Source organism: Vicugna pacos, chromosome 19 (assembly GCF_048564905.1).
Source record: "Vicugna pacos chromosome 19, VicPac4, whole genome shotgun sequence".
NCBI classification, from domain to species: domain Eukaryota; kingdom Metazoa; phylum Chordata; class Mammalia; order Artiodactyla; family Camelidae; genus Vicugna; species Vicugna pacos.
In genome coordinates this window covers 33991689-34019237 of record NC_133005.1, presented here as the reverse complement: position 1 = coordinate 34019237, position 27549 = coordinate 33991689, and the positions used below count along the sequence as shown (strand labels likewise).

At 46.2% G+C, this 27549-nt stretch overlaps 2 protein-coding genes across 7 annotated transcripts; one reads left to right on the top strand and one right to left on the bottom strand.

The window, feature by feature from the left end:
• Nucleotides 1–20: 20 nt before the first annotated feature.
• Nucleotides 21–16179, bottom strand: DNTTIP1 (deoxynucleotidyltransferase terminal interacting protein 1). 3 transcript variants are annotated; one of them, XM_006202493.3, is made up of 13 exons: nucleotides 16046–16179; nucleotides 15389–15459; nucleotides 14440–14536; nucleotides 9350–9448; nucleotides 8460–8528; nucleotides 8141–8197; nucleotides 7833–7891; nucleotides 6887–6932; nucleotides 5691–5749; nucleotides 5528–5588; nucleotides 2244–2315; nucleotides 492–547; nucleotides 21–379 (listed from the first exon to the last, which is right to left on the bottom strand). In XM_006202493.3, exons 1-13 carry the CDS (start codon nucleotides 16148–16150, stop codon nucleotides 241–243), a joined length of 990 nt encoding a protein of 329 aa, XP_006202555.2. In that variant the 5' UTR covers nucleotides 16151–16179; the 3' UTR covers nucleotides 21–240. The 3 variants fall into 3 exon arrangements, with proteins under 3 accessions (XP_006202555.2, XP_072800404.1, XP_072800403.1); XM_072944303.1 differs by lacking the exon at nucleotides 16046–16179 and adding an exon at nucleotides 15868–15956; XM_072944302.1 differs by lacking the exon at nucleotides 16046–16179 and adding an exon at nucleotides 15715–15932.
• On the top strand, nucleotides 16149–27549 carry WFDC3 (WAP four-disulfide core domain 3). 4 transcript variants are annotated; one of them, XM_015237774.3, is made up of 7 exons: nucleotides 16390–16456; nucleotides 18134–18357; nucleotides 18826–18957; nucleotides 19607–19753; nucleotides 25842–25973; nucleotides 26527–26712; nucleotides 27314–27549. In XM_015237774.3, exons 2-7 carry the CDS (start codon nucleotides 18282–18284, stop codon nucleotides 27337–27339), a joined length of 699 nt encoding a protein of 232 aa, XP_015093260.1. In that variant the 5' UTR covers nucleotides 16390–16456; nucleotides 18134–18281; the 3' UTR covers nucleotides 27340–27549. The 4 variants fall into 4 exon arrangements, with proteins under 4 accessions (XP_072800399.1, XP_072800402.1, XP_072800401.1 ...); XM_072944298.1 differs by lacking the exon at nucleotides 18134–18357 and having other exon boundaries at nucleotides 16149–16608; XM_072944301.1 differs by lacking the exons at nucleotides 18134–18357; nucleotides 19607–19753 and having other exon boundaries at nucleotides 16149–16608.

The following is a 27549-nucleotide window of genomic DNA, read 5'->3' as shown; positions in this document are numbered from 1 at the left end:
CGCACAGCAGGCTCACCATCTGTGTTTATTACAAACTGTTTAATTGCTTCTTATCCCAATAACTTTAAAAATATAGAACCACATGCCAGTCTGGGGGTGCTCTGCAGTGAGTCACTACAAACTAGCCCAGGCATAGCTTAATGCCGCTGAAATCCAATGGAGCAGTCCCAGCATTGACCTCAGCCATGTGGGTAAGAGGGACTTGGAGGAGGGCTGCCAAGAGTAGCTGGGGATGTGGGTTCAGGTCTGCGGAGGTGCTTCAACAGTGCGATGCTCATTTTCTGTCCGTAGTGTCTCCATGTACTTTCGCATCTTCTCAACCATCCAGGAGGGTAGGACAAAGGATTTCAGTTCATCTAACTTCAAGTCCAGGCATCCTCTGGAACAGACAGTGAGGAGGAGAGTTGGAGCAAGGGAGGATGCAGGTCCAGGTTCATCCCAGGGGCTACTGTGGGGCAGGGGGAGGGTAACGGACAGATCACTGGTTTTACCTATAGTCATCACTGGCAGCAAGGTCCCGGATGTCCTCCTCAATGAGAAGGTAAGCCTGGGCAGGAGCAAAGGAGAGTCATCATTGCTTGATTCATTTCAGTCCAATTCAACACTTTATCAAACATTTGCTTAATGTAAGGGCTGGAAGTGAGGGGGTGTAGTCATAGTTTATAATTTAGCAAGGGAGAGTAAGTAGGGGGAGACTGGGGAATAGTTCCCTGAGACAATCTTCCACTCAAGTAGAAATTTTATGGGTGGGAGAATGGGGAGTGGTGACTAATTTATTTATAGCCACTGCCTCTGTTGAAAAAGGACCCTGAGGTGGCTTAAAATGAAAGGGCCAGAGAACTAGCAAAATATACATGGAAACAGGAAATCAGGAGGAAACCATATGTGAACTCTCGAACTACTTTGGTTTTGAACTTTGTGGCAAAAGGGAAAACATGATAAATTGCACTGCTGTCTAGTAACTGGGCTGTGTTGTCCTGGGACCCACAGAACTGCTCTAGCACAATACCATGGTTTGCAGTGGGAGAACCCTCTTGTGACCTTACCATAGGGGGAGTGTGGTTCATCACAGGAGAGTCTTCTGTGTGAGAGACTTCTTTCCAGTGTTAGGGTCAGGAATCACTGTGTGTCCCTCGAGTCATCTGACTCTTCATCTTAGGGGCACTGTGAACTATGTAGCTGATTAGGTATTCCTGAGTAGGCCCTGGAGCTGAATTTGTGAAAACCTATAGGAGTGCATAGGTCTCCCAGGTCGGGAATTTAAAATAAAACTCGTTTTAAAACAAGTCTTGCTTGTGGCTTAATTTTAGATCCTGCTTTTCCTTTTTTCCCTGTTTCTTATTTATGTTATGTGTCAATGGTAAACTCCCTGAAATCTTTTTTGAAAGAGTATAGCATAGAGTAGAAAATACAATAAAAGCAGGGAGGGGTAGCTCAGCGGTGGAGTGCATGCCTAGCATGCACAAGGTCCTGGGCTTGCCATTGAAAAATAAATAAATAAATAAGCAAACCTAATTACCTCCCCCCAACAACAACAAGAAAAGATGGCTTTCATTGCCAGAAAGGAGATGGCACTCTGGCTTGCAAGGCCATGAATTCTAATAGGAGCAGTCCCAGTGGAGAGACTAAGTGAGTCTTCAGGTGGGGGACACTGCATGTGATGGACAAAGCCCTCCATGATAGTCCTGGAACACAGGCAACCATGATTTTCCTAAGGTTGTTGCTTGATATGGGCTGAGAACTCTTTAAGCAGAGATAGGTGATTCTGGAAGGAGCTGCCAAGTGTGGAAAATAAGTTCCATCACATGTGCTAACTCCTTCCGAAAAGGGGTGCTGCCTGAAGTGCTGTGCTGACAAGGGTTCCACAGCTGCGTCTGGGGAAGAGTGCTGTGATCCATGAGTGGAATCTGCCAGTGGGCAGCAAAGTGAGGGAAAAGTAGTGCTGTGTCTTGTACCTGCTATCCTTGTATACAGATAATATAGTATGACTATGAGGGGGTGAAGTGGGAGGGTGAGGGGCAGTGTGCGGGAGACTGAGGGGCAGGGAAGGGAAGCGGGGATTACAGTCTGGTCTTCAGCATGAAGGAAGGGATGGGTCCTCTCTACCGTTACAATGCTCTCTTTCCATATTCGTTGGGCCTGGAGAGTCTCTCATATTTGGAGGTAAGCTGTCACCAGTAGCCCAAACCCTGGTCCCTGGGCTGGGTGGCTCTGTGGCAGTGGCATGTGAGAACAATGCTTACCATCTTCCCCCCTGTTGCCCGCATGTGATGCTGCTCGGCCAGCCAGTGCTTGTCCTGGGGGTCAGCTGCATACTGTGAGGAAGTCATGGGGGAGACATTAGCCTGGTGTGATGGGCTTCTCGCACTTGATCCCAGAGCATACTCTCAGCCCTTGAGCAGTTCCTGCCAACAGGATCTCGTCTAGCCTGCTGGATGCAGAGTGCTCACCAGCCTCTGCAGAGCAAGTGGAGCTGAGCCCAGGCAGCCAGGGCATGGGACCCAGTTTCCAGACATGAGTATATTTCTAATTCCTGCCTCTTTCCCTTCTGAAAACACAGCATCTCTGGCAAACTGGTGAGCACTGGTGACTATTATTTTAGAGCTCCACTCCTCTTTGCAGAAACGAAGTAACTTACAACACATGTGACTACTATGGAGACCGTATTTTCTAAAACAAAAATCATACTTCATGCTCTGGGGGAGGCAGAACTTAGTTTTTGGGTTCAGAGCTCAGTCTACATGGAACGTGCATGGCGGGCAAGGGTTGTAGGCAGGTCGCATACTCCGCATGCGCGGGCAGCCAATCCAGCCTGGTGGGCTTCTAGAGGGTGGTGTGTAAAAAAAAAAGAAAAGAAAAGAAAAAAACTTGGTTCAGAAATTCTGGTTTCTGCTACTTATTGAATGGCGTAAATCTGGGCAATAATTTCCTCGAGATACAGTTTCCTTATTTGTAAAACAGAGAGTATTAACACTTAGAGGGTTGTTGTCAAGAGTAAACAAGACAGTGCATAGAAGGTGGTAAATAAAGTAACTGACACGTAACTTACTCAGTAAAGGTAGGTTTTACAAAATAAGCAGAACATCTGAAATGGAGACCAAACTGGGAAATCTATATAGTTACTACCTTTTGAGTTCAATTATTTCACTTCCCACGTAATATAAATATTAATGAAAAAATTTTTAAGTATGTACTTTCTGACTCAGGAATCCCATTTACAGAGATTTATCCTTCAGAATCACCCATACGTGTACACAAGGATGTTTGGTGTAGCATTCTTTCCAAAAGCAAAATTGTTGGAAAAACCTTAAAATGTCCATAAACAGGGGAGCAATGTAATAAATGATAAAGTATCTATTCTATGAATTCTACACAGCTGTTAGAAGTAAAATGAGGGAGACTTAATAACATGGACAAATCTCTAAGATATTATCCACTAGATTTACAGTGGTCAGCACACTTTCTGTAAAGGGCCAGTTAGTAAATATTTTAGGCTTTGCTGGCTGGCCATAACATCTTTGTCACATATCCTTCATTTAAAAAAAAAAACAACCCTTTAAAAATGAAAAAACCCTGAGTTGGACAAAAACAGGCAACAGGGTGGATCTGGCCCACAGCCCATAGCTTGTGCATTACAATGTAAGCTCTGTGAGGGCAAGGAGTTGTATGTGTCTGTTTCGTTCATTGCTGTATCTCTGGCACTTTGAGAATGCTTGGTACTCGATAAATATTTATTCAATCAATGAATGAATCTTGGGGGTGAAAAAAAAGTCAGAAAATCAGAGAAATACATATATCATATGAGCCCAATAACATGAACAAAATATCACTAAAGGACCAAGAAACACACATACGCACACGTAGGGAGGGGTCTGAAGGATGCTACCATGTTGTGGGGGAGAGGGGAAGTGATCTCTAAGAGCGGAGAGTCAGAGTCAAGAGTGAAAGGAAACTTTGTGTTTTGCTATTAGCTTCTGTGTATTGTCTGACTCTTTTTATAACAAGAATGGATTTGTATGTTATTTCTATAACTTAAAAAAATTAAAAAGGAAAATAAAAAATTGAATAATGCCTTTAGAAGGATAGAAAAATGGGCAGAAGTTATAATAGGCAATTTACAGAAGGAATACAAATATTGATTTTAAATGGATGAAAAGATGCTTATCTTCACTAATAGAGAATTAAAAATAAAACAGTAAAAAACATTTTCCCCCACTTAGTAGACTGGAAAGATTAAAATGAGAGGTAGCGTCCCCTGCTAGTGAGAGTGTGGGCTGGGAGTGTATTACAAACGATGGGTCTAAGACCTGGGGACGTATGCTGCTAATAATGATGGCCGCTTGCTGAGCCCTTGCTATGCCAGGCGCTGTGCGCGGTGCTTTACTGCCCTGTCTTAATTCTGCTAACCCTAAAGGTTGGTTTACATCATTCTCCCTTTATAGATGACAAGACAGGCTCAGAAATGTGCAGCCACTTGCCCACTATCACACAGCTAGTACCAGGACTGAAAGGATACTCTTAACCATCGTGCAACAGGAAGTGAAAGTGGGCCGAGGAGCATATCCATATGGGGGATGATGCAAGCAAGGGTCTTGAAGGCACGCATCTTACAGAATGTCAGGCAGAGAAAAGGGTGAGGGAGGAAGGTCATCAAAGGGAACCACAGGAGTGAAGACACTAAGAGAGAAAAATGAAGTAGCAGCAAGCAGGCCAAACTGGGTGTTGGGAATCCCAAAATTTAAGACCAAAAAATTAGAGGAAGTATGTCTGCCCTTCAAAGAACTTGAACTTGCACAGAATGTAGCAGACAAAGCTCATGATTCTGGGACCCCAAGGAGCTGTGTAGTTCTGGCAAGGGGCACCAAATCTGGAGTACAGGGGCAAAAAAACATGTCGTGAACACATGCACATTACTATTTTTCTAGTATGCTTGGACTGATAAAATATAAAAACTTTGAATTCATGCTCCCCCCACCTCCATTATTTTCTCAAATAGCGGCGACCAGAGCACAGCTCAGGAGAGGTGTCTTCTCTGAATAAGGTTAGGACTGCTGCCTTGCTCCAAGCTACTTTATAGACAACTGAATAAGGCCGTGGTTAAGAGCTCGGGCTTTGCTGAACACAGACCCGGATTAGAATCCTGACTCACCACTTATTAGCTGAGTAATTTTGGGCAAGTAACTTAGACTTTCTCAACATTTGTTTTGTTTCATTTTGTTTTAAATTTGTAAAATAAGGATAACAATACCTATCTTAAAGGACAGTTCCCTGAGATAATGTTAGTGGAGCACTGAAACCCTGTCTGGTACACAATAAACACACAAGGAAGGTAGCTGCCATCATGGAGGCACAGAGGCATTGAGTAAATTACAAAAGGCAAACGTTAAGGGCACAGGGGCAGCTAGACCCCAGGTGTCCTGACTCCTAGATCAGTGTTTATTCCAAGCTTCTCTGTGCCACTACAGCTCCCAGTGCCACCGACTCCACTGCAATGGCTTGCCTAGCTCCCGGCACGGCACTCACCTACCTTAAAGAGGTGTGGGTGCTTGATGTAGATTCTTCCTCTGGTGCCCCCCATTCCCAGGGCCCTGAAAAGTAAGAGATGAGTGGTAAGCATTCCAGCAGCTGCCATCCTAGTGGTGGACCCCTAAGCTTCCCCCTCCCTCAGCACCAAAGCTCTTTAGACTTACTTGTTGGCTCGAGATCCCAACACAAAGGTGGTCGATTCATTCAGCCGAGCTGGGTCCCACTATGCAAAAAATAGAGAGGCTCGAGGTTGAGGTTAACCTGGTGGGCAGGATAGAAACACTCCTCCCCTGCCCTCTCCGACAACGACCCTTGTCCATTATTTAACAAACAGTTGATTCAAGAAACTGAGTACTTCCAATATACGAAGCCCTGTGCTACATACTTAGGGTAAAGGAATGAGTAAGAGACAGTCTCTGTTCTCCAGGAGGCCTCAGACGTACATAAAGATAATCTACCATCCTGAGATGGGCAATGACACGAGGCGGGTGCAAGGTGTGAGGGGAGTCAAAGAGGCAGTAACAGGAAGAATTCCTTGAAAGGCTAATTCCTAAGTTGATTCTGAAAGGGTGAGCACCAGCTGGACAGGCTAGAGGGGAAAAGAGGGGGCAGCGTGAACAAAGGCTGGTAAGAGTTGGTTGGCTTGCTGGAAAAGCCACAGTGAGTCTGTGTTGCTGAAAGAGGGTGCAGATTAGGGAGTGGCGACTGATGAGGCTGGAGAGGGAAGCACAGAGAGGCTGGGGCCCTACTACACTACGTGGATGGGTTTTATTTATTCTGTAGGCAACTCTCCCTCTAAACAGGGGGAGCCAGATGTGTGTTAAAGAGAGCTCATTCTTCCGCAATGAGGCTATTGGACGAGAAAGCGCAAGACTGCAGGCAGGGTGAGTGGTTCAGAGACTATCATCATAGAGCAGTTTTGAAAGATGGGGGCCTGAGCTGGGACAGCAGTAGGACAAAAAGGGGACAAGAACTGTGACCACGAGGTAGGGCAGAATGCTCCTGAATCACAGAAGGGAAACAGAATCTATCTCATAGGGTTGTTATAAAGTTTAAATGAGATAATCCACACGAAAGATTTCGGGCAGTGCCTGTGCCGTATTAATACTGAGTAAATATTAATGACAACTAGCTTTTACAGGGAGAATGCATCAGCAAAGACCACTCCCTCTCTGTTTTGCTCCTAATTCCATTCCCTACTTAGGATCCTTCTGGAAGGCCAGCGTTGGCAGGTGGGGTGGGAAGGGAAAAATGGGACTGGATTGGTGTGCACACACCGTTCACCAGCCCCGGCCCCTTTCCCTCACGGTGGAGCCCACAGCCTGGGAGAGCGGTCACCGCCATGCTCACATGATCGTACCTTAGGGCCCTCCCGGCGAATTGGTTCACAGGATTTTGGCTTCCATCTGATTGGAAGGAAAGAAGAAGGGTGAATTTTCCAAGGTCAGGTTGAGGCCTGGAAGAAAGCCTGCTGCTGGTGGGAGTCCCTCCTACTCCCTCAGTCTGGCCCTGGGCGTACTGCCTCCTGGTTCCCATTAGAGGAGGTCCAAAGGGAAGAAAGCATGGCACTAGAAGCCATTAGGACTTGCTCTGACATCGCCTAGCTGTGTGCGCAAGTCCAGGAACCAATCTGGGCTGCAGTTTTTGCATCTGTCAAAAGGCGGTAACAGCAACTCCTTATCTTATCTAAGTTAGGAATGAACTTGCTTCAAGGAGGGGACAAATCTAAGGTATGAAGATTACTACAAGTCCATCTCCATCCCTCTTAACCAGACCAGTGTGGCTTTATCCGCTTTATATATTGGGCTTCCACATAAAGATCTGTTTGAAAAAAAAGATTCTGTTGCTTCAAAAATCTTCGAAAATGACCATCCTGGAGGCAATGTAGTACATTTTGCCCCTTATTAGCTGTGTGACTTTGGGAAGTAATTCTAAGTCTGTTTCTTTATCTGCAAAATTAATTATACCTTCATTAGAGAGTGGCTGTAAGGATTAAAAGGTAAAATACCTAAGGTGTTGAGCCAGTTACGGCACATTTATAAGCATTCAATACACACTACTAATAAAAAAACAAAAAATAAACCTCTGGTGTTTAATGAAGCTGGGCTGAACTGTTCTGGGGCAAAACCAGGATAAGACAACCTCCTCCTCACTGCCTTCTTTCCCCGCCACTCAAACCAGAGTAACTCTCCTCCACAGGGACCGAACCAGACGGATCTGATTTCACCAGACACAGAACTCTGGCCTCTTCCTCCAGGCCCACTCCCTCCCCACTCCTCTCTCTGGCTTTGCTGGCCTGTACTCACACCATGCCTGCGGCTGCCCGGTCATTTGACAGGATGTGTCCAGGAGGCCGTCCCTTCCTCTGCCACAAAGAACAGCTGTCAGAGGCCTGACCCTGTGGGAAGCCCCCACGCCACTGGCAGGTCCAGGGTCACTCGGTGGAAATGGTTTTCCAATGAGACCAAATGACACTTGCAAGTGAACGGGGAGGGTGACGGTTCCCAAGGTTCCTGCCTCTCATGCTACTTAGGCCCAAAGGTGCCCTGAGGAAGCCCACCCCTTCGGGAGCTGCAGGGCCTTTTCCCAGCCAGAAAACAAGGAGATGGTCTACCTTTTTGGGAACAGGGCTTCCTCGATGGGCACATTCTTCTTCTGTCTGCCGGCCACGCTGGAGGAAGAGGGGAGGGAGTCAGTGGGAGGCCAGTGCCCTGGAGCTGCGGGTCCCCTGGGGTTGCATAAGGCAGAGCCCCTGGACCACACCGTCTAGCCCTTCCGTGAGCCGGGACACAGATACCCTCCCAGCATGATGCTATTTGGACCTGATCCCACAAATGGGCAGTTCGTGGAGCCTCCCCAGAACCACGGACTTCACCTGTCTCCCAGTCTAATCAGTCTCCCCCGCCAAGACCCTAGGACCCAGTGACTCTGACCTTTATCCCTGGAAGCTCATGGGTCAATCTGGGTATTACTTTTTCTCCATCTGAAAACAGTAGTTTAGCCTGAAGAGGAGAGACCAAGTGTTAACAGTCGTTAGCTTGGTGCGTGAGCCTCTCTGCATCCATTTTTATAGACACAACTTCAGATTGGGTTAAAACTCTTTCGTGGTCAGTATAAAGGCACTCTGAGATATGCATATAAATAGGTATCTATTTTTAAAAAAGACATGAGTGATTAATGATCATTGTTGAAAAATTAGAAAAAGTAAGCATTAGAAAAAACTCAAGCCAGTTCTTGTGGCTATGGTTATGAAGAAATTTCCACCTCTGACATCTAATGGTTTCACAGTCAAGTACAGAATCTGGGTGATGCTGACAATTCCTATTAATAACAGCAGCTGACACATGAAAACAGGTTCACTACTATCTTGAGAACACAGCCATTTCTAGACCTGATGTCATGCCTCCTGACCACACCTTGAGAGGCAGGGAGGCAGAAAGGCTGCTAGTTCTCGTGATACCAAAAGGGGTTGTGACTACTTGGAGGATCAAGTCACCAAGCACTTGCAGAGGTGAGCCAGACCTTAGCTACTCTGCCTCTTGCTTGTTCTAAGCCACAAACTAGGCTTAGAAATTAGGGATGAAAACACGCCTTCTGCACCGGGTTTCTTCTGAGATGTAAATGAACTAATGCAGCCGAAAGCATCTACCACAGTACTTGGAGTTGCCACTTCCGTCCCCTTCTGGCAACAGCTCCAAGCCTGATCTAGATGTAAGAAGCTTGCTGGGCCTCCCCCCACAACATCACTGATGATGGGATCCCATTTCTTAGCTGAGCCCTGAGGGCCAAGCCTTGTGCCTACATCTCTTCTCTTCGGTCTCACCTGCTCCAGGCAGCTCCGACAGGCCTCCTGGATCAGCTGCTCTGTGTCCACTTCTTCCCCGATGTTGTCTCGTACGTTCAGTGCTGCTTTCTGGAAGAACTAGGGAGAAGTACGATAGAGGACAAGGTCAGAAGTCCTGCTGATTAGCATCAACTTGAAGGGAAGTGAATAAGAAAGAGAAGCTTTTATCCTACCCGAGCAAAGAGGGGAAAGGTAGTTATGAGCATGGCTTTGAGGTCAGCCAGACCAGGTTCATATCCCAGGCTCTACTTCCTCACTCGAGCCTCTCTTAAGGAGAATCATCACGGATGTGCCCAAAGGAGGGTCGTTACAGTGTTAATGTGTAGACAGTATAAAACTCAAAAGATAACCTAAATGTTCAAGCACAACTCAGGTAAATTATGGAATACCCACACCATGAAGAAATATAAAAATATTGGAAATCACAGTAAAGATGGTATAGGAGAATATATTTTTGACATGAAAAGGTATGCACGATATATCGCCAAGTAGATGAAAGTTATAAAATAGTCTGAGATAGTGTGAGCCTATTTATGTAAAATAGCAAAAAGCAAACACAGAGAGACAAAATAACTCTAAGAACATACTATATGAGAATAAAACAGGTGATACAGTGACTGTTTCCTTTTTTTTTCTTTTGCTTATCCATATCTACTCAATTTCTATACCGTATTTCTATAATGTCTTACTTCCATAGAAGAAAAATAAAGAATGGCAGTGCCCAAGATGAACACGTCAGGGTAGGCCAGAAAAGATCCAGAGAGTAGAAAAGCCTAATAGAATTCTGATTTTGCCCAATCTGAAAGAAACATCTGCAGGGTGGGAGGAGTATGACTTGGCCAGGGCCCCAGGATATCAGCAACCCCCACTGGCCAGGGATAGGGAAGGCAGAAGGTTCCTCCACTGGGTAAGAGGGAGAACTTGAGCCTGCAAACACCAATGGACAAGGTGATGTGAGGCCCCAAACCGAGATAATGGGAACACACTCATAATGCGAGTTCATGTCTCTAGAAGAAAGTGTCGGTTCTCTCTGGTGAACAGAAAAATCCTGGAACCTATAACCAGTGCTTCTCCTGCGAGAGACAACTATGGGGAAGTACTATCATTTTATATTTAGCAAGGTCAGACACCTTTGTTGTTGACATCAAACCAAGGAGAAGAGTGTGAAAGCACTGGATTGGAGATCTCAAGAATTCAGGAAGAAAATTCTGCAGGCAAAATTAAATGGAAACATCAGATGAGTTTGACTTCAAAACAAAAAACTAGAAACTGGAGATTAATACTGGTATTCAATGTTGACTACTGGCTAAGTGACAGCTAGTTAAAATAATTTGGATATTTTACAACCAACCAATGAGGTGGGCAGTGCAATGAATATACATGGGTGAGTGTAAGTTACTTCTGGACCTGAGGATGAAATCCAGTCATGAATAAGAAATTCTCAAACGCTACTGGCAGAAATGCAAAATGGCACCACCTTTCTGGAGAGAAATTTTCTTGAGGGAAGAATACCCCGACTCCATCTCCAGAAATTTATCCCCCAGAAGAATTCTCACAGGTTAACAAAGATATACATTCAAAGTGTTCAATGTAGCATTGTCCGTAACAGAGAAAAATTGTAAACAATCTGAATGTTCTAGGGGCTAGCTAATTAAACTGTGGTATAGCCATACAACAGATTACTTTGCAACTATTACTAAAGAATCAGGGTCAGCTATCATGTGCTGACCTTCAAATGGGACCATAATATACATATATATTTATGTACATATATACACACATATAAATATATATATTAGTATTTTTGCCCCCAGGGTAACGGACATGACAGGTCAGGCATTGCTGGTAGACTGTTTCTGGCATTCTACAGAAATCTTCCTGCCAATGTCTATTTACAATTGGAGTCATCTTAAACACACTATGGTGGGTGAAGGAATGCAAGGAGGTAAAAAGAAGTGAGGTTTATCAGGGAGCCAGGGGAAACTAAGACCAAGCAGCCTCTCGGGCCATGTCTCGGGTTTCCCAGAGCCCCGACTGTTTGTTTAATGGACAGAATGGACTTGAGCCATGGGTGCCATCATCTTTCAAGAGGATGCTGTGGCTGCCGTTGCATGTAAGTCAGTTAGGGCATCTTGCTGATACTCGGTTCAGTCCCCATTTTGATGACAGACAACACTTTACGCCAGGGCAGAGACTATCCCATCATTTCTGGAACACTTAGCATACATACCTGTACAGACACAAGCTAAAGAAGGGCTTCATGTTCCCTCTTATTTGACACACTTACCATGTCATTGAACCTACCAAACACCTACTTAGTTTTATCTCTCTCTTTTTAATGAGAGAGAACACATTTTTGAGCTATTTCAGGGCCCCCCTCATCCTATATCGTATCTCAAAGTGAGTTCTAAGTCAAAAAGACTTTACCTGTCGTTCAATTTTTTGGCAAGTTTGTCAAAAATATCAAAAAGATTATAAAGCTCTTAGTCATACAGGCCACTGTGAAACAATGCCTCACTAGCCACAAAATATATTGTTAAATGTAAAAATCGAATTGCAGAACAGTGTGTGTAAAATGACCCAATATATTTTTTAAACATGTGTGCCTGTGCACACACAAATAAATACAGGAGACTATGGTCACTGTTAACAGTTTGGTATCTATGGGAGGTAAGTATTAGTGACTTTTGGTTTTTACTTTTCAAATATTTGTATTATTTTTTTCCCAATATTTTATGAAAAATTTCAAACATATAGAAAAGTTGGAAGAATTATTCAGTCAGTGACTACTAATACCTACCTCCTTAGAGTCTATAAATAATATTTTGCTATATCTGCTATCAGATATCCATTTGCCCATCCCATTTATCCACCCATCAATCCATTTTATAAGCTACCTTACTAGACCGCTTTTTAAAAAGGGCATGTACTTAGTAATAACAGAAATAAGTCAATAAAATTAACAATGTCTTGGATAAGAACAGTTATTTCTAGAAGTTATTATTCTAAGGACTTTTAAGAAAATGGGTAGCTGGGATTTGGAAACATCATTAAACAAAGTCATCCGATGAGGTCAACCAAGAGTGCGGACTTATCCGAAGCTGTGATGTAAGCAAGTCATTTATCTCTTGTCTAAAAACAAGTGCGGCAAGTCGGTATCTTCACAGACTATGTGAAGCCACAAACTGTTTATCCAGCATTTGTCCAGGAGAGAAAGTTCCAGAATTGTGGTATCCACTACTGGGACAAGCAATAAGGAAGTGCTCAGAGGCAGACAACCCCAGACTGGATCCTGGTCTAGCCTTTTCCCAGTGGCTTAACCTCTTTATTGCTGCATATGTAAAGGTACAGAGGCATGAGAATACATGGTGCATCCTGAGATGTGCAAAAATCAGGGGTAGGAATAACTAGGGTATACAGTTGGGTGTGGCTGGGGTCTGATCACAGTGGGCCATATACGCCACGTTAAGGAATTTGGATCTCACCCAGAAGATAACGGAAAGCCATGGAGGGATTTTCAGTAGGGAAGCGGCACTGTTGGATTTACATTTTCGAGCTGACTGGTAGCCGTGTGGAGGGTGGGCCGAAAGAGGGGAAGAACAAGAGGCAGTGAGGGATTAGAGGGAGACTGAATGAGAAACCACGAAGGCCTGAACCAAGGCAGAGACAAGGAAGAAGGCACGCTGGACAGCGTGTGAGGCAGGATGTACAGGACCCCACGACTGGATATGGAATACGGAGGAGAGGGCAGAGCCGCTGGCTTCTGGTTTCTAAGTGAACAGTCATCCCATTCAAACTTGTTCAAAACCGAGCTCCTGATTTCCCTGCTCGTTCCCACCTTTCTCATATCAAGTCAGCGGCAATTCTATTTTTACTGTTGCCCCTGGCAAATAACTGGGGAGTTGTTTACCTCTTTTTCTTTTATTCTGCATAACTGAATCATTAACAAATCCTGTTGTCACCTTTAAAATACACAGACTCTGACTCTTTCCCATTATCTTTACTGCTAACACCCAATCCACTACCATCAAGCCTCCTCACTGGTCCTCTTGAAGACTATTCTCTATGTAACAGTGACTTGTTAAAAATGTTCAGCTCATGAACTCTGCTCAAAACTCTCTAAGAGCCTCTATTTTACTTGTAATGAAATCCAAAGTCCTTACCATGGCTTCAAAGTTCTGCCTGAGCTGAGCCCGTTACCTGCCTCATCATCTAGCCTACAGCTCTTCTTCTGGTTTCGTAAGCTCCAGCCACACTGGCCACTGTGCTGCTCTGCAATGTGGCAAGCACACCTGCCTCAAGGCCTTTGCCCTTGTTCCCTCTGCCTGACTGCTTCCCCTCTCCAAGTATCTGTATGGCTTGTTCTTTCCTCGTTCAAATGTCCTCTTACCAGCGGGCTTTCCTAGCCACAGCCTATGAAATAGCACCTCTGTTCCCTGTGGATCACTCTCATGCCCTTTGCTCTGGTATTCCCTGACAAAGTACACATCTGCTTAACGAGGGCAAGGACATTATCCATTTTATTCACTGCTACATCCTAGTGCCTAAAATAGTGCCTGCATTATTGTACACGCTCCCTAAATACTTCTGGAATGAATGAATAAACACAAGAGGAAGAGATTTTGGAAGAAAAACAGAGTTCAGTTCTGAATGTGTTCGGTTTGAAGCATCCACATGGGACATTCAGGGAGAGCCACAGAAGTTTATTTATAGGTCTTGAAAAGAATTTTAAATAGTAACGATGGTGATATTATTAAACAAGTAATAAAAACACTTGTTATGTTTCAAGCACAGTGCTCAGTACATTAAAGTCATTTCATTTTCGTAAGAGCTTGGCAAAAGAGGTATTCAAATTACTGCCAACAAGGGAAAAACGTTCTCAAGGGTTCAAGATTGGAAAACTTTACACAACATTGTAAAATGACTATAACTCAATAAAAAAGTTAAAAAAAAAAGATTGGAAAACTTTAGACATCCATGTGCACTCGAGTCAGGGAGACTGTGCTACAGGAAAGGACTACCCATGAATCTTTCTCCCTGTTAATTTTTTACCTTTTCTTCCTTCTCACCTTCATGTACTTGTTGAAGACAGTCTGGATCTCCTCATTGATGCTAGGCTGCAGGACAGCTCGGAGGAGATCCATGGAGATGGCAGGATCTGTGAAGCTGCATTCAGGAGGGAGACACAGGTCAGGAGGCATGTCCCAAACTTATCCTTTCCTAGTCTGTCCAGCCAACTATAGACATAGGATCCCTGAACAACAATAACAGACAGCTTTTACTGAAAACTACCTATTGTCCAGGTTCTGTGCAAACCACACAGATGCACCACTTCATTTCATTCTCATAACTCTAGGAAATGGGTATTATTTTAAAAGTGCTCTATGAAGTATATTAGTCATGCAGATAAAGTCTATATGCTTTAACAGTTTTAGTGAACATTCACTTAATCACTACCCAGGTCAAGAAATATATATAATCAGCATCCCAAAGACCCATCCTGTGCCCTCTCTTCTCCCTGAGATGAATATTATTAGCCCCCACATTTTTCTTGTTTTCTTTTTTAATTGCAGTATAGTGGATTTACAATGTGTGAGTTTCTGGTGTATAGCACAGTGATTCAGTTATACATATATTCTTTTTCAATATAGGTTATCATAAGATATTGAATATTGTTTGCTGTCCTATACAGTAGGACCTTGTTTATCTCAGCCCCACATTTTTCTTAACTTCCATGCTATTCTGACTCTTTGAAGCTTTCAAACACAGAGCCAGTGAATGTTAGGGATCTTAGGCATTGTTTAATCAACCTGCCCCCTCATTCTGTACATGAGTTCAGAGTGGGAAGTGACTTGCTCAAGGTCACACATAGAATTACAGAATCTGGGTCACGTCTTTCCTAGTCCGGTGCTCTTTCTACTGGCGGACGATCTCTTCTCAGCACTGCGCAGAGGAGACCTAAAAGCTGCCTTCCATGTCAGTGCCTGGGAGGGAAGTCCCAACCAAGGCCAGACTTACCTTGTCGTCATCTGTGAGCGGCGGCCCCTTCGCTGCACCTGCCGGTGCTTTATCATTATGTTCCAAGGGTTCTGTGGGGACCAAGGGGTCAGATGTCATAGAGGTCTGTGACACTGGGGTGAAGGTGGAGGGTGGGGATTATGTTAAACCCAGACATCCCCGCCTCTCAGGTTCTGTCACTACCTCTCCCACCTTGGGGAGAGGGCGTTGGTGGGCAGCGGTTGGAAAGCCCTGACAGAGAAGAGGAACTAAGGAAAAGTTTCCTCCCTCCAAAGTCCCAACCCCACCTTCTCAGGAACCTCTGGAGGAAGGGAACCAGTGTTTACCGAGGACCGACTCAGCGCCAGATGATGTGCTGGGCGCTTTACCGGCAGTTATATCCCTCCCCACAACAACTTTACGAGGCAGGCACTAAGCATCTCCATTTTCGAGAAGAGGAAACTGGAGCTCAGGGGCTCGACAGGACCGGCCCACGTCACCTAGCTAGGAGGGCGGCACCAGAATTTGAAGCCAGGTCGTCGGACTGAGACAACGCCAACCCCCTCGGCAGCACCAGCCACCACGTTCTCTCGCCCGCGGGCCAGGGTCCCCGGGAGCCCGAGGCCCTGCCCCGCCCGAGCCCAGGCCTGGCCGGGGCCTCCTCGGGGGCACCCTCACCGTGAGAACCAGCTGCCCAGCTGAGCCCGCGTCTCCCAGCTCGGGATCGCCCCGCTCTGCCCCGCCGGGTCCCCGCGGCTGCTCGGCGTCGCCAGTGGCCCCCATGGCGCCCCCGGCCCCCACAACTTCGGCGCGACTCTGCCACCGGCCGGAAAGTGGCCCTGTGACGTCATTGGAGCGCGCCGCCCGCCGGCCCCGGAAGCGCGATGCGGCGAGCAGCTGGGTTACCAGGGGAACCCAACCGCCGCGCCTCGCCTTGTCCCAGACGCTTAAAAGCCTTGAATGTCTAGGTGGCCGGGCTGTCTCCCGGGAGCGGCCGCGCCTCGGGTGTGGACTGTTGGGTGTTCAGTCAAGAAGTGTTCTCTGGCCCGGCTGCCCGTGGAGAAGCGCGGGGCAGGAGGAGGAGAGCAGGTTTCCACCGGCTGGGGTTGGGGAACAGAGGGCAGCGTTTCGTACCGTGGCGCCTGCATTTGTCTTTGAAAACGAGATTTTAATATGCCTGGCACTCAGGCCCCGGAATTGGATGGGCGTAACGCGGGGACCCGGAAACCCAACAAGAGGAGGTCTGGCCCATGCCATCCCAAACACTCACCCACCGGTCTCTCCAGGCCTTGACCCCAGCAGTTGCCTCTTGGCGTCTGAAGACATTAGAATGAAGGTTGAAACTTGGACCATGTACCCCCTCAATCCTCAGGGAGCTGAGTTTCATTCCCCAGACGGGTGATTCTGGGATGGGCTGAGAATGCAGGGGTTTAACAGCTGTGGAGTTCCCCAGAACCCCTTTAGCTCTGCGGTAGAGGTAAGACGTCCGTGAATAGAATTGGATCCGACTTATTGATGGTAGAGAAAGCTACTTTTATCAGGTCACAATTGGGAGTAGTAGAAAGTGCATGAATTTTGCAGTTAGAAAGATGAGTTCAAATCCAATGTGATATGGCGATTAAGACCATTGACTATCAGATTGGGCTGCCTATCTTTGTTCTACCACTCATTAGCTGTGTGATCCACTTTTCCTTCTGTGCCTCAGTTTCCCTATCAATGGAATGGGGATAACAGTACCTAACTCATAGGGTGCAGTGAGGATTAAGTGAGTTAATTCATGTAAAGTACTTAGAACTGCGGCACAAGTCAACCTCCAAACAGTGCTATGTCTCATTTACTATTATTAAATTCCAACAGCCACTACTTACTAGCTTAAAGACCTCAGGCACTTTCCCTTCTGAACCAGTTTTCTTACTTCTGGAAGATTATTATGCAGAATAGAATAAATAATGTACATAAAGCACATATTAGGTCATCAAGAAATGTTAATTATCTCTATGCTCCAATATCAGCCTTAAAACAATAAGACAACTTCCTGGGACCAAACTCTTTGGCCCTGTTAAGGAGGTTTTTTACCCTGAGTCTTGAATGTCCCCTGCTCTCTAACCTCATTAGGCAAAGCAATGCCAGTGGACACTATTTGGTATCATGGCTGACCGAAGTCATATGCAGGACAGATAAAGAAAAATTAAAAGAAATGTAGGAGGAAGCGATAAAGAAAGGGAGTAAGCGATAAAGAAAGGGAGTACATATGGTCTACATTACTACTTGAGTCATAGCCGCTATTCTTTTGGGTTTTGTCAACTAGCCTTCATACAGTCCAAGAATGACCTGTGTGGGCTAGAGGAACCAAGGTGTAGGTTTTTGGTACATTCGTATTAGTTCTGAACAAACTCAAATACTGCCTTTCTGTAGTTTTTGGATAGTTTCTAAGTAGTCTGTTCCATCTTCTCTCTTCTAGGTTGCTAGGATGGACAGGGGCCACAGTGCGTTTTATTATCTTTGGCTGTTTTCTTTAGTCATATCTCTAGTCCTTCCCTCTGTCGTTTTAGCTGTACCTGTGTCCTTACAAATCCCTTTAGGGCTCTCTTTGATCCTTTATCTGATGCCCATCCCCCCATTTTCCCAGCCTCCCACTAGATTCCTTATCTTTGTCCAGGGGTGTTGTGTATATTACAGAGTCTGATCATTTCCATCACATGTGTCTCTTGGTAGTGCCAGGAATTTTCCCACACACCAGCAACCAATCACTTTTCTTCTTGTCAGAAGAAGCCATCCTTGGGACTATTGTGAAAGGGAAGACTTTAAGGCTGGATTGAAGCTTAGCCTTTCCATTCCCTTGCTTGATACTCTGGGCAAGATGTACATGTCTGACCTGAACTGAATTCTCATCTCAACTCTCAGCATCATCACCATGTTGAGCTGCCTCTTCCTCCTGAAGGCATTTCTTGCTCTTGGGTCCCTGGCATTCTGGGCAGCAGGAGAGCATGGTGAGCTATCATTTGGGATCCCTGGCTAACAGTGACAGAAAATGACTTGAGCAGAAGTCATCCCTTCCCTCCTCCCAGAGTGAGGATCTTCATGTAGGGAGATGTTCTCTGTAGGACAGAACTGGATGCATAGATTCTCAGGGCAGTCAGGATAGGTCTTCCTGGCTTTCTTTATCTTCTCTGGATAAGGAGACAGGACTTCCACTCTGGCTTACTAGAGGTTCTGGTTTTTCCCTAGGGCTCTCACTATGGGTGAGAACAGGATCACCCCATCCTTTCTGCCTGTATCTGCAGAATGGTTGGTCCTTTAATGGTGCTGGGTGCCTGTTAGGACTTGTGTGGGAGGAGGGAAAAGTGGTTGCAGAAATATTATAGATAGGAATGTTGGAGTCAAAGTGCATTTGACTTCCATTCCCCATCTCTCGAAGCCTTGCCAGTTACCCTAACCTTTCATGATATCTTTTGCAGTGAAAGAAGGAGAATGCCCTCCGGATAAGAACCCATGCAAAGAGCTGTGCCAGGGGGATGAATCCTGTCCGGCCGGGCAGAAGTGCTGTAGCACAGGCTGTGGTCAGCTCTGCCAAGGAGGCATCCCTGAGGGTACGTTGGCTTGAGTGGGCAAAATCCAAGTGTGCCTTCTGATCTGGCCTATAGATTAGCTACACACAGTGAGCTTCCTGTCTCCTGGGTTGGCTCCTGAAATAGCTCACCTAGAGCACCTCTTCTTTCCCCTTTGGGGGTCTCTGCTCCCTTAATCACTGTGTTGTGTCCTCAGTTCTTTGCCTTCTAGCAGGAAAGGACTCACCATTGATTATCTGTGTCTTTTACTTCTGAACTCAGGGTTACTGTGAAAGGCTGGAGGGCAAAGTTGTAAAGGGAAGCCCGTTTCAGGGAGTGATGAGAAGAGTAGATCTTAGAGCCAGATAGACCTTTTTGAGCCTGAAATCAGCCTCAAGTGGCTCTTTTTAAGTGTTATGCTTTTAAAATGAGGATCATTGTTTGTACCTCATAGGTTTGTTGTGAGGACCAAACAAAAGGTTCCCGGTACAAGGGAAACGTCCGTGAATTGCTGTAAGTGTGAGATGTTACCATTGTGGTGGTTGTTGTCTCTTGGCTTTAGAACCAGGATCCAGAGTCTTAAATGGAGCCTAGGGCTTCCTTCCTCCGATTTTTCCCCTTTGCCAGGCCTATGAGTGTCACCAGGCACCCTTACCTCTTTTTTTTGTGGCTGTTTCCCTTTTTGCTGCAGGGAGGAAAGGAGACTGTCCCAGGGTTGCTCAGAAACAATCCTGTGTTAAAAGGTGCGTCACTGATGAGATGTGTCCAGGTGTAAAGAAATGCTGTGCATTTGGCTGCAGCAGGATCTGCGTCATCCCAATCCCTAAACAGAAGCTGGGTAAGAACCTCCCCCCGTACCCCACACTCTGTTTGCCCTGCTTGTTTCTTTCTCACTGATGCACGCACCATCTTACTGTTGGTCTTACTTTACTTCGAAAAACAATAATTAAGTGACTGCCATATTCTGAGAACTTTTCTTAAAAAAAAAAAAAGGTATAAAAGGGGTACCCAAGCTGTAATGATTTGTGATCTATGGTCTAGGCTGGCAATTTGAGAGCTGTTGGATAATTCCCAATTCCCATCATCTGTTCCAGTGTTCTCTATTCTGGTCTTAGCTCGAGGGTCTGCAAAGAGATAGCAAAATAGATTCTTCCTACTCATCTGCTCTGAGACTGTGTTCCCTCTGTCCACACATAGGACAGCCATCTTCTGTTGGAAATGTGTCCTATTTTATTCTGGTTCTGGTAGAGAAGTATTTGATAGAGATTTCTTCTCCCTCTTATAAGGTCCCCATGACCAAATTCTCCATTTATATATACTTTCTTCAACAAATACTTACTGAATGTTGACTCTTTGCCAAATTCAGCGATGGACTCTGGGTATATTGCAGTGAACAAAGTGGATCCCATCCTGATCTTCATGGAGCGCCAGTCTAGTGGGAGAGAAAGAGGTTTAACCAATAAGCATGCAGATAAATATGTAATTTCAAATATGATAGGGACACAAGCAAGAATTAAAGGATGCTGAGAGATAGGGTAACGGGGGACTTGCTTTAGATTTGGGTGGTCACGGAAGGCCTATCTGAGGTAGTGACATTTACCCTGCAACCTGGTGTTGAGGTCAGCCAGGCAAAAGGTGTGGTGAACATTCCAGGAAAAGGGGGAAGCAAATGCAAAAGGCTTAAGATGAGAAGGAGTTTTACCATGTTTGGGAAACAGCAAGAAAGCCAGTATGGTTAGAGTAGAGATAGGGAGGAAGAGAATGAGTCCAGGAGAGGCAGAGAATGAGTCCAGGCGAGGCAGGAGTCCAGTTAGACTAGGGAGGTGGCGATAGGGAGGGAGAAAACGTGGCACAGTTGAGAATTCGGAGGTAAAAATGGCAGAACTTTGTGCTTGATTCCTTGCCTCCTCCCTCGTCCCTGTGAGAGGCCCCCAAAGGTACTCATTTTTCTTTTGTTTCAGAATTTTCATGGCTACTTTTGCTTGTTTGTGTTTCCAAATATATTTTAGTATCATGTTGTGCGCCTGCCCCTCCAATACTGAGGCTACTTTTATTGGAGCGTGTTGGATGTATAAATTAAGTTAAAGGAGAACTGACATTTTTAACGTGTGGAACCTTTATATCTTCCCATTGTTCAAGGGTATTTGGTGTATTTCAGGGTGTTTTATACTATTAAATTATTTCTTGATAAGTTAATACTTGGGTTATTTTAGTTTTTTCTTTGTTATCTTAAATGGGATCTGTTTTTCTTTTTTTTTGTTTGTTTATTTTTAATTGAAATATAGTCAGTTTACAATGTGTCATTTTCTGGTGTACAGCATAATGTTTCAGTCATACACATGCCTATATTCCTTTTCATATTCTTTTTCATTATAGGTTACTATAAAATATTAAATATAGTTCCCTGTATAGTAGAAACCTGTTGTTTATCTATTTTATATACAGTAGTTAGTATCTGCAAATCTCAAACCTCCAATTTATCCCTTCCCACCCCCTTTGCCCTTGGTAACTGTAAGTTTATTTTCTACGTCTGTGAGTCTGTTTTGTAAATAATTAAACGGGGCCTTACATTCTTTCTTCCATTCCATTTCCTAAAGGAAGTGGAACCATTCTCTCATCTGAGTGCATGTGGCAACATGTTACAGGGGGAGAGCCTAGGTTTGATTGTCAGAGACCTGGGTTCAGGCCTGAGGCTCACCAGTTACTGGCCTGTGGGTCCCTGGTCAAGTTTCTTCTGCTTCTCTGAGCCTCAGTTACTTTGTCTGCAAAGTAGAAAGAATAAACCTTGGAGGCTGTTGTAATGACTCAAAGTAGGTACAGTGTTTGGCCCTGAGAGTACATTTGCTCCTCTCCCCTGGCCTCCTAGGGTGGGCTTCGTCAGGAGTAATTTCTAACCAGCCCCCTTTTTTATCGAGGACCAAGATTGTTTCTTCCTCCCCTGGTCGCTTCCTCTCTGAGATCCTGAAACTCCACGGCACATGATAACCTTCTCCTTCCAGCCAAACCTGCCCAGGTAGCCGGCCCCTTCCCTGTACCCAGTGAGGCTGTCTGTGCCTCGCCTAGGCAGCTCCCTTGGGCAACCTGCCCATAAAAGAGAATAGAGGATTGTAGTCTGTGCCAGGACTCTTGAGGCCCCACTTTGGAACCAGAGCCTGGGAATCTGTCTCACGCGGGTCACTCACTCTCAGCTTGTAGGGCCTGGTACAATCTTCCCAGTGTTTGAAGGCAGTGGCTGAATTGCAGGGGCTGAGGGTGAGGCTGGCAGCCAGGCAAGGCACCTTTGTGAGCTGCTCTGGGCCCTGGCCAGCCCAGATGGGGCTTCCCCTTTCCTTGGAGCTAGGCAGGCTGGAATAGTGATCTCCCTGCATGTCTCCCAGAGCCCACTAGCTGAGTAGGGTCCCTAGTCTGGTGGGAAGTGATATTGGCTGCTGTGCTATGAGTTAACCACTTTTCTGCAGTTCCAGTCCTAGAGGAAGGCTGGGCCACTTACCCCATGGGACTGGCCGCTCCACCTTCTGCAGAGGAAGCTCTCCTTCCCGGGCTATGAGCAATTTCCGCTTTCCTGAAGCTCTGATTTGCCAGAGGTTTACCATCACCTGTCCTGGTCTGTTTGGTCAGTTTCTCAAGGGCACAGAGCAGACACTGGGACCTGCTCCCCTGAGGCAGTTCTGGTCTGAGTTGGGGACTGAATCCCGGCTCCTTTGTTGGCTTGCTATGTGGCCTTGGGCAGGCCCTTTCCTTTCTCTGAACCTCATTTTTGTCATCCCTAAAATGGAAATAAGGATGTTTATCTTGTAGAGTGATAATGCAGTATCTGTCCACTTGGGCTGCGATAACAGAATACTAGGCTTGGTTGGCTTCTAAACCACAGAAACTCATTTCTCCCAGTTCTGGAGGCTGGGACGTCCGAGCTCAGGGTGCCACAGAATCGGTGTCTGATGAGGGCCCGCTTCAGGGCTCAGAGGGCCCTTCGTGGTGTAAGAAGTTTGAAATTTCACTCTTCTGCCAGCAGCTGGTGTCTTCCCCTCAGATATAGTGGAGAGTTGAGCTGGGCAAACAGTAAGGACTCTATGTGAGTATTTCCTAGGCTTCGGGTTTTTTATTCCACTTTTTCCTTGGTAGCTCGGAGTCTTGGGATGGGCGCATGTCTGGAGGCTAAGGATGACCATCTCCATTCTGGCCCTTATTCCTATTTCTCATCCTGATTCCTGCTGAGATAACTGAGATGACTGGAAGCCACGTGATATGAGGAACTGAGCTTACTTAGCCTGGCAAAGCCAAGACAGTGAAGGGCAGAGGATCCTGCCTAAAGGGATGACTCGGGCCACATATTTACAAGGGCCCTGGGGATAGGAAAAGGACCAATGGATAGAAGCAGATTTCAGTTGAGTATAAAGAAGGACTTCCTTACACGTAAGGCTGTTTAGCTTAAGGGTAAGGATGGCGTAGTCTGGCTTAGAGGCAGTGAGGCAACATCAATTCCAGATGTTCAGGCTGAGGATTGGGGATGGTTTGGCAGGGGTTCAAGCATCTGACAGGGTGTCGGACTGTGTGGCCCTCCTGGGCACTGGTCAGATGAGATGTGCTGTGACCCTCAGGGCATTAGCCTCTCCTCCAAGGGTCCCATCATTGCTTCTGATACTTGACAGAACCCCGGGAACTTCAAGAAAGCTCGGCCTTTGGTCTCTATGCCTGGTTCTGGGGGCAAAGGTAGCAGAGTGCTCCTGGCATTGCTTATGTCAGAGTCAGACCCAGCAAAATGGTGGAATTTGGGAAGTGTGGTACTCTAGGCCTCCACTTTTAGGGTGCAAGGTAGAACTCCATGAGAGGTTTATGTGGCTGGTTATTTTCCCCCTACCGGGGAGATTTTGTTTTTAATGCCCAGCCTTCTCAACGGTGGAATAAAAGGCTTTGTTCTTTGTTAGATGGATTTGAGTGTTTGTCAAGCAGGTGGGGAGGTGCAGGGTGGTACATCTGGTGGTTACAGGGACCATATTTTCTGAATTAAAAAAAAAAATCAAGACACGTAGTTTAGACAGGGGCATAAAATATTTGTAGTAGGGGCTGTTCAGGGAAATCCTAGGATGCCAGGTTATTGTACCTTTTTTTTTGAAAAAATATTTTGTTTATTTATTATTATATTTTAATTTTTTTTTATTTTGGGGGAGGAGGTAATTAGGTAATTATTTTTAGGGGAGGTACTGGGGATTGAACCCAGGACCTCGTGCATGCTAAGCATGTGCTCTATCACTTGAGCTATACCCTCCCCCCAGGTTATTGTACTTTGATTGTTTAGCTGTGTGTGTTCTCCTTGGAGTCCAATACTTGTTTTTTCCATCACGGCAGACTGCCCGGAGCCAGCTGTGTACAATTGGATGTTCCTTCTCAGAGGCACTGGGCCAGTCCCGCTTTGGTTTTCTACAAAGCCTTTAATTGCCTGTCATTACCCCTTCCATTTAAAAAATTTGACATAAACACTGTGAGGAATGAGTCACGGTGACTGGGTTGGTTTGGTTATGACTTCTTGGATGTGCCTGCTCCCTCGGACCTGGCCTGTCGCCCACGTGTTTTAAGGATGGTGTAGTAGAAACAGTGCTTCATTGCAAACCAAGAGGTTAAATTTTGTCCGGCTTCGCTGCTGACTCACTCGGCAGTTCTGGGCCAACCCCTTTTCTTCTCTGAGTTTCATTATCTTCGTGGGGGCCACAAGGGGCACATCAAGAATGTGTTCAGCTACCTGTAGCAGAAAGTGAACTAAACAGGGGTTCTTCTTTCTCACATAAGAAGAAGTCCTGATGGAGGCACCAGGGGTGGTGTGGTGGATCCACAGTGAGGCTATTTTTCTTTCTGCTTTGCAGTTCTTGACTTTGTCCTCATACTAGTTGCCTCCTGCTTGAAAGAAGGCTGCTCTGATGCCCTTTGATATGTCTGTCTTGGGACTGGAAGAAGAAAGAAGCAAGGGGGCAGTTTGGCAGGTGTATTCCCTGACTCAACAATGCATAAGTTTCCCCAATTTATGTCCTAGTTCCCTAGTTATAAGGGAATATGAGGGACACAAGTCACTTTAGCAAGCTGAGCTCATTGCCTCTCAGAACAAGCCTGAGGTTCTGTTAACAAGTGTTTCAGTTATCTTTTTGCCACATGACGAACCATTCCAAAACTTAGTGGCTTGACAGAACAACAGTTCATTCTTTCTCACAGTGTGTGGGTTGGCTAGGCTTAGCCGGGCAGTTCTCATACCCAGTGGCACAGCTGAGTTCCCTCCTGCTGCTGGGAGCTCAGTGGTGAGCTCCACTGTAGCTGGGATGTCCAGGATGGCCTCTCCTCCTCCAGGTTCTCTCTCCAGGGGGCATCTCATCATTTCGCAGCCCAGCCCAAGCTGCTTTCCAGCATGGCGGCTGGTTTCCAAGAGGGAGTGTTCTAAGAGGACAAGCCCTGGTAAGCAAGTGTTGATCAAGCCTCTGCTTGCATCACACTTGCTGATATCCTGTTGGTCAAGACAAGTCACACAGTCAAGCCCAGAGACAGTATGGGCAGGGGCCACCCCAGGGCGTGAATTCCAGCAGCCACCAGTGTTGATGTCCACTACAGTAAGCAAGGAGGGAGGATGAATATGGGGGTGGCAACTAGTATGTTTGCTGCAATGGATTGGATCTCAAAGATACTTTTTAAACTGTGAGTCTGGAAATCAATTTAGTAAAGTAAATAAAATTATGGCCAGCATTAAAAAAAGAAAAAAATAGAATATAAAGTATCAGCATTGCATATACATATGTACATAAATATGTACCTTTTAAACCTAAGTGTATATTAAATACACATAGGAAGCAATGGGAAATGTATTTTGTACTTGGAGTCCCAATAGAAATAACTGGAAGCACTGGGCTTGAGCACCTCTGGACCCCAGTGCACTGATTCTGTCGCAGAGTTTGAAGGTGAATGTCCTGCTGACCCACTTCCGTGTGAAGAGCTGTGTGATGGAGACGCATCCTGTCCCCAGGGGCATAAATGCTGCAGCACCGGCTGTGGCCACGCCTGCCGTGGTGACATTAAGGGAGGTATGTCAAGCTGTTTGAGGAGGACATCCTTGAGTGCTCCCTGGGTCCCAGAGTTGGTTTGGGAGGGAGCCATCTGTGGCCTTCTCTTCCTGGGAGGAATCAGAGTTCTCACTCTTCCTGCCCTCCCAGCCCCCTAATCCAAAGCAAACCTCTTCCTAGGGCCAAGGGGCCCTGTGTTGGCATTAAAAGAACTAGGGGAGAGCTGTGTGGGGTAGCAGGAAACCCAAGCATATGGGGAGAGGGTGGTGGTCTGGGAGCCTTGCTCCTTCTTCACCCCACCCAGTCCCATCCCCAAACTCACAGAGGTATCAAACTCCTAGGTATCTCTAGGGAACTCCCTGTGGAGTTTGGAAACCGTTAGCCCACATGTCCTCTTGGGGTCCTACAGGTGCTTAAATCTTCCAGTTTCAAGGTTTCCCAGCCAGATCTTTGGTTGAGATCTAAAGTCAAGGGTTGATTCATCTGGAGCCTCCCTGTCTAAGTTCCAGATGGGAACCTGGAGTCATTGGAGCTGACCGTCCTGTCTCTATACCTGTGCCTGTTTACCCTGCAGGGCGGGGTGGCGACTGTCCAAACATCTTGGTGGGCCTGTGTATTGTCAGCTGCAGGGTGGATGAGAACTGCCAAGCTGGGGAGAAGTGCTGCAAGTCAGGCTGTGGCCGCTTCTGTGTCCCGCCAGTCCTGCCACCCCAACTGGCCCTGAACCCCAACTGGACCATCCGGTCTGATTCTGAATTAGGTGAGCACAGTCCATCGTTACCTGTAACAATGGACTTAACTGCTGTGTACAAAGCCCTGGCTTAGGTGCTAGGTGGGGACTCCGGAAGGTCAAGGCAAAGTCTGTGCCCTGGAGAGAAGAAAGATCAGATGTCACAGATCAGAATCCTTGTATAGACAGTCCGGGCTTTCGGAGTAAGTGTAGCTTCTTGGGAAGATCCTTCTGCTAGAAGTAGGATTTGACCTGGACCCTAAAGGCTAGGCAGGATGTGACAAAGGGAGGAGAGCAGAGAGAACCTGCTGGGCAGATGGTCTGGTGGCTGTTAGCAAAGGCACAGAGGGTGGAAGGTGTGTGACATGCTTGGGGAGCTGGGACGGGGGTGGTGTGAGAGTGGGTAAGGGAACAGACAGGCTGTTTTTATAACAGGAAATAGAAGGTTGATAACTGAATGATAAGAATCTTCCATGCCAGTTTGGACTGGATTATCTAAGAAGCAGGGAGCCATTTAAGGCCATGAGATCAGTATATGGCAAACTTCTCCAGGGTGGAAGGGGAAAAAAACCATGTTGGGGAGCTGGAGCCAGGAGGGCACAGTGTGACTTGATGTTTCTTCTTCTTGCAGAGATCCCAGGGCCCTCGCTGTCCTGATATGTCCTGAGCTTCTTTGGTGACTCCAGGGAGCTTGTCCTGCCAGCCAGGAGAGGATGCTGTCCTGGGGCTTGTGACCCTCCCAGGGGCTTTCACTGCCCTCTCTGCTCTGCTTCTGTTCCTGCCGCTGCTCTGAGCATGGGAAACACAGCCCTGGGCTTGGGCACTGGGGGTGTGGTGCTTCTTTTCCCTAATAAAGGCTGGTGCTGA

Coding starts and splice junctions, on each gene's coding strand:
- WFDC3 (XM_072944298.1), top strand. CDS start 16,149: ATGGCGCCCCCGGCCCCCACAACTTCGGCGCGACTCTGCCACCGGCCG. Junction 16,609..18,825: donor CGGAAACCCAACAAGAGGAG/GTCTGGCCCATG, acceptor TATCTTTTGCAG/TGAAAGAAGGAGAATGCCCT. Junction 18,958..19,606: donor CCAAGGAGGCATCCCTGAGG/GTACGTTGGCTT, acceptor TTTTTGCTGCAG/GGAGGAAAGGAGACTGTCCC.
- DNTTIP1 (XM_006202493.3), bottom strand. CDS start 16,150: ATGGGGGCCACTGGCGACGCCGAGCAGCCGCGGGGACCCGGCGGGGCA. Junction 8,198..8,459: donor ATGAGCTTCCAGGGATAAAG/GTCAGAGTCACT, acceptor CTCTTCCTCCAG/CGTGGCCGGCAGACAGAAGA. Junction 7,892..8,140: donor GAAGCCCTGTTCCCAAAAAG/GTAGACCATCTC, acceptor TCTTTGTGGCAG/AGGAAGGGACGGCCTCCTGG.